This window comes from Carlito syrichta, unplaced genomic scaffold (genome assembly GCF_000164805.1).
Source record: "Carlito syrichta isolate Samal-C Ts95f unplaced genomic scaffold, Tarsius_syrichta-2.0.1 Scaffold316424, whole genome shotgun sequence".
NCBI lineage: Eukaryota > Metazoa > Chordata > Mammalia > Primates > Tarsiidae > Carlito > Carlito syrichta.
The window spans coordinates 116,970-127,187 of record NW_007260520.1 but is presented as its reverse complement, the minus strand read 5'-3'; the positions used below and the strand labels follow the sequence as shown (position 1 = coordinate 127,187).

Sequence of the window (10,218 nt, the reverse complement as noted above, 5' to 3'; positions counted from 1 at the left end):
TGTCCCCAGGACGGCTCGGTCCTCGTGCCCCCCGCCCTCCAGTCCTACCTTGGCACCGACCGCATCACGGCCTCCACCCACGTGCCTCTCCAGTACATCGGCCCCAACCAGCCCCAGAAGCCCAAGCTGCCTGGCCAGCCGGCTGCCAGCTGAGAACCCGCCCCCAGCAGCCAGCAGGGAGCCGCGGCCTCTAGCGCTCAGGAGACCCTGGCCCTGGGACCAGTTTCCCTGCGCCCATCCTGACAGCCACATTGCTCAAGTCGGCCCCACGCCCAGTCCTTGGATTCCGGGGTCCGCCTCTTACACTTCCCTGCTGCCTCAGAATCAGCCACCAACCCTGTTGCCATCGGGGTCCCAGCCTGCGGTGGGAGGCAGGACTTGTGGAGACTTAAAGGTTCTAGGGGGCCGGGCTCGGTGGCTCAGCCTGTAATCCCAACGTTTTGGGAGGCCGAGGTGAGTGGATTGCCTGAGCCCGCGGGTTCAAGACCCGCCCGGGCAACTTGGCGAGACCTCAGCTCTACAATAAATCAAAAAAAAAATTAGCCAGGCGTGGTAGCGTGCGCCTGTGGTTCCGGCTACTTGGAAGGCTGAGGCGGAAGGATCGCCGGAGCCCAGTGGGTCGAGGCTGCGGTGGCCGGGAGTGGCCACTGCACTCCAGTCTGGGCGACAGAGTGAGACTCTGACTCAAAAAATAATAATAATAAAATAAAGGTTCCAGGGATGGGAGGAGAGAAAGAGTCCTCCGTCTTTCCTTCTTCCCTCTCTTGGGGCCAAGCAGCAAGTCCCCAGTAAGTGGTCCGAACCAAGGCCTTTGAGGGTCTGTGAGCAAGGGCGATGCCCCCTGGCTTTCTGGGGGTGCTGAGTCACCCAAGCGTCTGCGGCTGCCAGAGCCATGGCTGGAAGTGTGTGGGGACCACCAGGGGAGCTGAGTGGATGTCGAGTCTTCTTCCTTCTCCGGGACACGCTTGGGCAGTCACGCTCCAGTGGCTCCGTTGAGGTGACCCCAGCCTCACTGTCGCCCCTCGGCCTCCAGCTCCTCCTGCAGCTGCCCTTCCACAGCTCCGGGCCAGGTCCGGTGGGCCTCTTGAACTCAGAGGCCAGCGGGTCCTCTGGTCATCTTGCCTAACCCCACTCTCCCCCAGGCGTGCTGGACTCAGGACACTGCCAGTTGCCTGGGCCCCATCCCTCCAGGCTGTCCCCCACTTTCCTCGTGGTCACATCCAGTTCACTAGCAAACTTGGCAGCCCCACCTGAGTATTTCTAGCACCTGCCTGTTGCTCTGTTCTGTGTGCAACCCCCCCCCACCATTGTCTCCTGCCAGGATGGTCACAGAAGCCTCCTCACTGGGGCTTCTAGTTGGGTCATGTCCCTCCCCTGCCAGAGCCCTTCGGTGGCTCCATCTCAGAGGCCAGAGCTTTCACCTTGGACCCCGAGGCCTCCTAGCCTGCCCCCTTCCTCGGCAGCTGTCTGTCCTGCTTGGTTGGCCCTGTCTGCCTGCTGTGGAAACTCCCAACTTCTTCCTGATGGGCTGTTTGTTGCACATGCAGGTGCCCCTCCTGGGCTTTCCTCCCCTAAATCTTGTGAGCTGGCCTCCATCCTATCACACGGGCCTTCGCGCAAATGTCACCCCCTTAGAGAGGTCCTTCCTGACCAGAGTCAGCCCCCAGCACACATTAACTCCGCCCCTACGTGGACACACTGTGGTCACTTCCTCCTTCCTTGGCATGTGTGTATGTTACTGTCTGTCTGCCGCCTCTCAGATGTCAGCTCCAAGAGGGCCAGGTGTTTGCCAGCTTGTTCACTCTAAAAGAGGGCCTGGCCTATAGTAGGTGCTCAGGAAAAACCAGAGTGAAGTGCCCAGACCTGTGCTGTGCAGCGTCCAGTGCCAGACACTCCCCCAACACCACACACACTATCCAATCCTCACATCAAGCTGTGAAGAAGGTTGTCACCAACCTCACTTCACCCGTGAGGAAACCGGTCTCAGAGAAGGCGAGCAATTGTCCCAGGCTGCACAGCTGGTAGGTGGAGAGGCCAGGAAGGAAGGTGTCTGGAGTCCCAGCCAGGTCTGCCTCCGTGGAAGCTTCAGGGGAAGCATGAGCCAGGCACAGGCCCCATGAATAATTGAGTGTGCTGGGCAGGCAGCCGCCACACAGCTGTCACCCGCCGCTGGCAGGGGGGGGGTGGTGACGCTGCTTCCTCCTGGCAGGGCACAGCGTGGGTTATAAGGCGCTGCCGCCTGGCCCCACTGCGCCAAGGTCCGGTTCGACACCAGCATGCTGTGCTGTGGGCCCAGCTCCATGCTGCTGCTGCTGGCGCTGCTGCTGGGGGCGGGTGAGTGCCTGGGGAGCAGGTACTTGGTGGCCAGGGGCGGTCAGGGCAGGGCACCCAGCGGGTTGGACTTGGGACTGCGGGCTGAGTTTCCAGGTGGGAACGGTGCACCTGGCGCGTGCGCTGGGGAGGGGACGCCCGTGGAGCGGGGGTCGGTACTGGGGACAGCACCCATCTCCTCTCTTCACAGCCACCGCTGCCCCCCTGGCGCCTAGACCCTCCAGGGAGGAGGTGAGCAGTGTGACCCTGCCCCCCCCGGCCCTGCCTGCACCGTGAGCCCGGTCCCTCTAACCCTCCCATCACCCTGTGGCCCTTCCCTCAGCCTCCCCCTGACCCTTCCCCCCTGTGCTCCAGCTCACCCGCTGTCTGGCAGAAGTGGTCACAGAAGTGCTGACACTGGGCCAGGCCCAAAGAGGACGCTGCATGGCTCTCCTCCACAAAGGTAAGGAGACCCTGGGCCCAGGTCCCCCTCCAGAGCCCCACCCCGCCCAGGGTCCTGCCCAGGCTGCCTGGAGAAAGAGTCCTCCCGTTTCGGGAGCCCTGTTGCTTGGACCAGCATGGCACTGCCCCGCATTCCCACCTGACAGAGCCTGGCCGCCAGCTCCCAGCAGGACAGGATGCTCTGGGCAGCCCTGTGGGAACCTGGCAGGGCCTGGAACCCTGCAAGGTGTGTTTCCCCATAGATGTTCAGACAGCATCCTGTCTCTTCCGGACAGAGATCTGTGAGTCCGAGCCCTATGGCTGTGTGTCCACTGAGGAGAAAGGCATGCTGGCTGGGGCTCTCAAGAAGCAGGAGGCTGGGAAGACAAGGGCCAGCCAGGAGGTGAGAGACGAGGAAGAGGAGGAGGCCGCAGAGAGGACTCACAAGTCTGAGGTCCGGGAACAGGCCATCCACGAGCAGCTCCGCCACCGGCTCCACCAAGAGGAGGATGAGGAGGAAGAAGAGGAGGACAAGAAGAGGGGGCCCATGGATACCTTCCAGGACCTGTGGCAGCAGCGTCTAGAGGGCGGAAGGGGCCCCCAGAAGCGGATGGCAGAAAAGGCCAGCGACGAGGAGACAGCCCAGTTTGAAGCAGAAGAGAAGGGCGTGCAGGTGCTGGGTGGGGACCGCAGCCTGTGGCAGGGGACCAGCAGGGGCGAGGGAGATGGGCACGGGGACTTGCCACCCCACCACCACCACCACCGCCCACCCGATGCTGAGCCCAAGCAGGAGGAGAAGGAGGAGGCTTTGGAGAGGGAGGTGAGTGGAGGGGGAGACATGCCAAGGCAGTGGGGGAGTGGGGTTGACCAGACAGCCAATGGAGTCACAACCAAACAGCTCCCTGCAAAGCCAGAGCCACCATGAATGGGCCACAGTGAGCGAGACACCAGGAGTAGGTCGCAACATGCATGCGCATGCCAAGTGGCTTCCAGACTACAGTATGGCCACAGGCACCAAGATGGCACCATCACTGCACAGCAGCCTCTGAGCAGGCTGCCATCCTAACCTGTAATGAACAAGTTGGCCACCATGAAAAGTGGCTACTGTGCCTAATCACCAGGCTATAGACAGACGCCATTGCTGGGTCACAGAAAGTGAGACATCACCATGATTGGTGGCAGTAGCCAAAAGGGCCATCACAGCATGGGTGGGTCACGGCATCCAATCCAGTCACCCGTGCTAGCCCCATGAGGCTGCTACTGGCTGTGGTACTATTGGCCACCATAACTTCCTGGGTTATGGCACCAGTGTGGTCACCACTGCAGTCCATGATGACTAGGACAACCACTGTTGGCTGCTCTTGTAAGAATGGATATGGCCTACATTCACGGGTGACCACCCTTTTTTTCTTTATTGAGTCGGGGTCTTACTCTGTTGCCCAGGCTAGAGTGCAGTGGCATAATCACAGCTCACCACAGCCTTGACCTCCTGGACTCAGGCAATCCTCCCTCTTCAGCCTCTCACATAGCTGGGACTACAGGCATGTGCCACCATGGCCAGCTAGTTTTTATTTTTTATAGAGAGAGGTTTCACTGTATTGCCCAGGCTGGTCTGGAACTCCTGGGCTCAAGCAGTCCTCCTGCTTTGGCCTCTCAAAGTGCTGGGATTACAGGTGTGAGCCACCACGCCCAGCCTTGACCGCCCTTTTCTGACTCCACCAGGAGCATGCTGTGGAGCAGCTGGAGCACATGAGAGATGAGCTGAAGAAGGCAACAGAGACGCTGGGGGAGCAGCTCAGGAGGGAGGGATGGCCCCACCCCAGGCCCACCTTCTTCCCAACACACCCCACAGCTTAGGACTGTTGGCCTCAAAGCCCCCACCTCTCCTGTATCTCTTGGCCCCCCACCTGGCAGGGGTGGCAAGGGAATGCCTTGTAACCAAGTCTGAGAGACCGAGTCTGAGACGGGGAGAAGTCTGGGCTCAGACCTGACTCGGGACACACCCCCAACACCCATCCATCCCCACCGGCCCTTCTGAGTGAATAAAGCAAAAGAAAACCACCACAGCGGAGTGTACAGCACTTGAGTTTGGAGAACGGGTCCCAGGAGAAACCGGAAGACTGGGGTAGTGACTGTCAGTCTGGTCTCTGGCTGTCAGACCTGGGACTTTATTAAACTGTAAATTATATTCACAAGTAAACAAATCAGACAGGACAGGGTCGTCAGGAAGAGGTTTGGAGGCTGGGGTGGGAGGCGACTGGTTGGCTCTGGCCCCTGTGGACCACGATGTCGTCATATTCATCCTGGGGGCAGAGGGGCCAGGCAGGGGGCTCAGGCAGCTGGCGCCATGCCCACCGCCCAAGTCCTCACACAACACCCTAGGAACTGGGTCTGCCCTGGAGCCTGCGTTCCCCCCCTCCTGGCTCAACTTCCGGTTTCCTCTCCGAATACCCTTTCCAAGGCCCTCACCCCACGCCACATCCTCCCGCCACCACGGCTGGAGTCCAGCCCGGCTGCCTCTCCCTGAGCGCTGAGTCTCTGCTCCACCCACCCCTCTGTCTTTACCAAGACTCCTCACCCCCCCATTCGGGCCATGCCCTGCCCAAGGTGGTACCTTGGTTGCCTGTGTTCTCCAGCTCAACCTCTGCCCCGCTGGCTGAGGTCTCCCCCCGCCACTGCCAGTATCCAAATCACTCAGCAGCCGGAGGTCTCCAGAGGCCGCAGCCTGCGTTCTCCAACTCCTGCTCCTTTGGCCGCCACCCAGCACTGCCTGTGTTCACCAGTCACTATGACCCACGTCTTTTCTCCACCTCTGCCTGAGTTTTACCTCTGCCCCTGCCTTGCGTTTTCAGCCATCCCTGCCCAAGTCCTCCCTGCCACCCTGTCCATGTCTCTTGACTGCTGCCCCATGGCGCTCGTGCCACTGCCTGAGTTCTCTAACGCCAGCAGCCTAAGGTCTGTCTTGACGGCTGCCTAGTGATCTCCCCCTCCCTACCTGGTGGTTTACCCTGACCCCGGCCGGGCCGCCCCGCCTCTCCTGACTCACGCCCTCGTCGCCGCTGTCGTCCCCGCTGCTGCTGCAGGGCCCGGGCCTGTCGTCCTCATCCTCAGGCTCAGGGGCTCCATGCGCTCGGAGGAGGTGGGCGAGGGTGGGGTTGGGCCGGAGTGTGGCGCTGCCCAGTGGGGTGCGGCCGCCGTACATGCGGGCGGCAGGGTCCGCGCCTGCCTTCAGGAGAAGCTCCAGCACGTCCACTGCCTGGGCCTCCACTGCCAGGTGCAGGGGACTCCGGCCACAGGTGGGCTCCTGCAGGGTGCGGCAGAGAGGTCAGAGGGCCTGAGGTAGGGATGACCCCCACCTGCTACACCCTCCCCCAGGGTGAGGCTCACCGGTTTGTTGAGGTCAGCTCCAGCGTCTCGGAGCAGCTGGACCATCTCCACATCTTTGTGGATGATGGCCACATGGAGTGGGGTGTGGCCTGGGGATAGAGTGACAGACGTCAGACAGTGGGGTGAGTGGCCCAGGCCCCCAGTGCCATGATCCTGGGGGAAGGCCATATGGCCTGAGGGTGATTGGATTTGGGGTCTGGTTCCTGAATCCCTGGGTATATCAAAGACACACCAGGGTCCGAAATGCCTAAGTCTCAGGTGGTCTGAGTCTGCCAACAGGTGCCAGTGCCTGGGTTGCAAGATGCCTGCGGCCTATGGGGTAAAGAGCCTGGGGTCTGGGGCCTGGATCTTGAGACCAGGAGACCTAAGTCTCTGGTCATATTTCACAAAGGTCCTGGGTCCCGAGTAGCTGACTGGCCTGCAACTTGGGGTGGGGGATGGGCCCTGAACACCAGGTCCCAGGTGATCTTGGTCCATTTGTGGAGATGCCTGGTCCCAGGCAGTTGGCCTTATAGTCCAGGGAGCTGAGACTCAGATGCCAGGGCCGGGGCAGACAGGTCCTTTTTCCCATGAGGCCTGGCTGAAGAGGGCTATCCCTGAACCCTGCTGCCTATCGCTGGGAGCCTGGGATGCTAGTTTCACAGAGGGTACTGGCCTTAAACTCCCTCGTCCTGGGTGGGGGCAGGGTTCCTGGCAAAATATCCCCTGCAGGTGGGGAACCTGGGCATGACAACCGGATGCCGGCAGCTCGGGGTCCGTGGTGACTGGTTTGGGTCCCAAGTGGTCTGGGGCCTCCAGGTAGCGGTCCTGGGTCCCACATATCCAGTTCTCATTCATTTGGGACCTGAGTGGCACTCCCAGGTCCCAATGCCTGGGCTCCTAAAGTCTAGGCGCGATCTGAAGAGCTGGGTCTTGAGCCATGGACACTGAGCCCAGAGCCAGGTGCCCTAGCCTTGCCCAGGAGTCTGTGTCCTTCCCAGGTGAGGACCCTGACCCTCACCCTCATAGTTTTCAGCCTCCAACTGCAGCTTCCAGTCCTCCCGAGTCTCCTCCTCTTCCTTCTCCAGGGCAGGTTCAGGGTATGAGGCCACAGGGGTGTGGTTGGTGTCAGGGGTATGGTTAGAGCCCTGCGCGAAGCAGGTGTCGGGGGCTTCCCTGGGGCACCGGGGGCGGGGCCGCAGCAGCACACGTGCGCAGGCATGCGCCCCGACTCGGCAGGCCAGGTGCAGCGCTGTGTGACCCCCACGCTCTGCCATGCACAGCCCGGCACCTGCTGCATATAATTTCTCCACCGTGGATGCCTCCCCCAGGATGGCTGCGAGGTGCAGGGCTGTCTGCGGGAGCAGAGGGCAGGGATTAGGCATTGCACTGAGAACCCTGGACCCCAAGCCCTGTTCTGTCCTCTCGTGGCTCACCTGGCCTAGGTCATTCTGCAGGTCCATGTACTCAGTGCCAGCTGAGAAGCCTAGGAGAAAATCCAGGAAGGGTTCGTGTTGATGAATCACAGCCAAGTGCAGTGCCCTGGGGACAAAGACAGGGGTCAGAGGGCAGAGGCCAAATGCCTTTGCATTCCTTTACCCAACAAGCATGGAGTGCCTCCTGTGTGCTGGGCACTGTGACCATAGTTCTGGAAACAGCTGCCGGCTATCTGGGAGGGTCAGAGGTCAGAGTTACTTCATAAAATCTGTGTAATCAGTGTTTATTAAGTAGGATATCCATTTCCATCCAAAATGAAGTAATATGGACTCAATTTCCCTCCCATCTGAAACAACCAAAATAAAGAAATCAGACAAAATACTATATGTTTCAAAAGTATCAGTTTTGAAGACACTGGATGGTCATCATGCAATGAAGGACAATGATCTCTGAAAGGAAACACAAGGTGAGGCCTACAATTGATTGCCATAGTTACTGTCCTGAGAGAGTTTCCAAGCCACACATAGGGAGAGGGAACCCAGGCAGAGCCCAGCAGGTAGCCCAAGGTGAGGAGATGGAGCTGAGAGTCTGGGAGACTGGGTGGCTGGAGACATAGGACACAGGGCCAGAAAGGACACAGCTGCACAAGGAGACCCCTGGAACTCTTAGGGGTTCCCTCATGTATTCAGAAGAATGCTGATAGTGCATGTGTGTGAGCCCGGAGGAGATGGGAAGAAAAACCACACAAAAGGATTACAGAAAAGTGCCCATCATTCACATAGGCCAAGAATAGTGACTGTTCCCACCAGCCATAACCACAGAACCCTGGGCAGGATACTCAGAAAGGTCCTGCCTCAGTAGTGGGGAACACTTAGCCATTGATGGATCACTGCCTAGTACCCACCTAACAAGTCATAAAAGCAAAGCTCAAAAAGATTAAACTACTTCCAAGTAATTTAACTCCATTCCAGAACAATACCCAAGAACATTTATAGGAATACAAAACTGTTCAGCTTACAGAGGTAAAATTCATAATGTGTTGCACTTAACCAAAGATTATCAAGCATGCAAAGAAGGAAGAAAACAGAATTCATAGTGATAATCATCAATCAATTGAAGCTGACCCAGAAATGACATAGATGATAGAATTAACAAACAAGAACATTAAAACAATTCATTATAACTGTGTTCCATACATTTAAAAAGGAAAAACACAAGCTGGGCACAGTGGCTCATGCCTGTAATCCCAGCACTTCCGGAGGCAGAGGTGAGAGGATTTGAAAACAGCCCGGGCAACTTGGTGAGATTTTGTTGCTACAATAAATCAAAAATTAGCCAGGTGTGGTGGCATGCGCCTGTGGTTCCAGCTACTTGGAAGACTGAGGTGGAAGGATCACCTGAGGCAAGCAGGTCAAGGCTGCAGTGGCCATGAGCGTGCCACTGCACTCCAGCCTGGGTGACAGTGAGACTCCAACTCAAAAAAAAAAGTAAAAACACAGATGATAAAAGAAAAAGACTCCAACTGAGCTCCTAGAGATAAAAACTAGTGTCTGAAATGAAAAATACATTGGATGGGATTAACAACAGATTTCGCATTCCAGAAGAAAAGATTAATGAATTTGAACACATATGATAGAAACTATCCAGAATGAAACACAGAGAGAAAAAAAACCCCAAAAACAAAAAGAGCATCAGTGAGCTGTAGGATAACTTCAAAAAGCCTAATATATGTGTAACTGAGGTCCCTAAAGGAAGAAGGTGGGAACAGAAAAAGCATTTTAAGAAATAATGGGCCAGGTGTGGTTGCTCACGCCTGTAATCCCAGTACTTTAGGAGGCAGAGGCGAGAAGATTGCCTGAGTCCAGAGATTCGAGACCAGCCTGGGCAACTTGGCGAGACCGCATCTCTACAATAAATCAAAAAATTAGCCGGGCATGGTTGGCGCATGCCTGTAGTTCCAGCTACTTGGAAGGCTGAAGCGAAAGGATCACCTGAGCCCAGCAGGTTGAGGCTGCGGTGCTTGTGAGCATGCCGCTGCACTCCAGCATGGGCATCAGTGATACTCCAATTAAAAAAAAAAAAAATGACTATTTTAAACAAAAATAACAACACTGTATGATGGAGTTTTTAACATACATATAAGTAAAATGTATAACAATAGCATAAAGGCCAGTAGGGGCAAATGGAAATATACTATTCTAAAGTTATTTTACTATAGGTGAAGTGGCATAATAGCACTTTAAAAAGCAGACTATGACAGCCAGGCATGGTGGCTCATGCCTGTAATCTAAGCACTTTGGGAAGCTAAGGCAAGAGAACTGCTTGAGCCCAGGAGGTCGAGACCAGCCTGGGCAGCATAGCAAAACCTTAGCTCTACAAAAAAATCAAAAAATTAGCCAGGCATGGTGGTGTACGTCAGTAGTCCCAGCTACTCAGGAGGCTGAGGTAGAAGGATTGCCCGAGCCAGGAAGATGAGGCTGCAGTGAGCTATGGTCATGCCACTGCACTCTAGCCTGGGCCACAGAGTGAGATACAAACTTGGAAAAAAAAAAAAGAAGTTGACTGCGATAACTTAAAGTTGTATACTATAAACCCTAAAGCAGTCCAGGCGCAGTGGCTCATACCTGTAATCCCAGCACTTTGGGAGGCCAAGGCAAGAGGACT

At 56.9% G+C, this 10,218-nt stretch overlaps 3 protein-coding genes across 5 annotated transcripts in view; 2 read left to right on the top strand and 1 right to left on the bottom strand.

Moving 5' to 3' along the window:
• SARS2 (seryl-tRNA synthetase 2, mitochondrial) overlaps positions 1-467 on the top strand; it is a 12,575-nt gene extending 12,108 nt beyond the window's left edge. For both annotated transcript variants that reach the window (XM_021707186.1, XM_021707187.1), the window contains one exon: positions 1-467. This exon is cut by the window's left edge and continues 67 nt beyond it. In XM_021707186.1, coding sequence (XP_021562861.1) covers positions 1-153 — 153 coding nt within the window. In that variant the 3' untranslated portion in view covers positions 154-467.
• Positions 468-2,276: 1,809 nt separating this feature from the next.
• CCER2 (coiled-coil glutamate rich protein 2) lies at positions 2,277-4,813 on the top strand. The gene is made up of 5 exons (XM_008074388.1): positions 2,277-2,334; positions 2,522-2,562; positions 2,686-2,773; positions 3,048-3,571; positions 4,474-4,813. The coding sequence occupies exons 1-5, from the start codon at positions 2,277-2,279 to the stop codon at positions 4,606-4,608; spliced, it is 846 nt and encodes a 281-aa protein (XP_008072579.1). The 3' UTR covers positions 4,609-4,813.
• Positions 4,814-4,897: 84 nt separating this feature from the next.
• NFKBIB (NFKB inhibitor beta) overlaps positions 4,898-10,218 on the bottom strand; it is a 10,449-nt gene continuing 5,128 nt past the window's right edge. The window contains exons 2-6 of one of the 2 annotated variants that reach the window (XM_008074387.2): positions 7,554-7,659; positions 7,139-7,472; positions 6,139-6,227; positions 5,798-6,055; positions 4,898-5,054 (exon numbers count right to left, since the gene is read on the bottom strand). In XM_008074387.2, coding sequence (XP_008072578.1) covers positions 4,974-5,054; positions 5,798-6,055; positions 6,139-6,227; positions 7,139-7,472; positions 7,554-7,659 — 868 coding nt within the window. In that variant the 3' untranslated portion in view covers positions 4,898-4,973. Of the gene's footprint in view, positions 5,055-5,630; positions 6,056-6,138; positions 6,228-7,138; positions 7,473-7,553; positions 7,660-10,218 lie in introns of those variants that run through there. The other variant, XM_021707190.1, reaches the window with a different exon arrangement.

What these genes read in the sequence shown, in the direction of transcription:
- CCER2 (XM_008074388.1), top strand. Translation starts at nt 2,277, where the DNA reads ATGCTGTGCTGTGGGCCCAGCTCCATGCTGCTGCTGCTGGCGCTGCTG. An exon ending in CATGGCTCTCCTCCACAAAG is followed by an intron (nt 2,774 to 3,047) that starts GTAAGGAGACCC and finishes TCTTCCGGACAG; the next exon opens with AGATCTGTGAGTCCGAGCCC. An exon ending in AGGAGGCTTTGGAGAGGGAG is followed by an intron (nt 3,572 to 4,473) that starts GTGAGTGGAGGG and finishes TGACTCCACCAG; the next exon opens with GAGCATGCTGTGGAGCAGCT.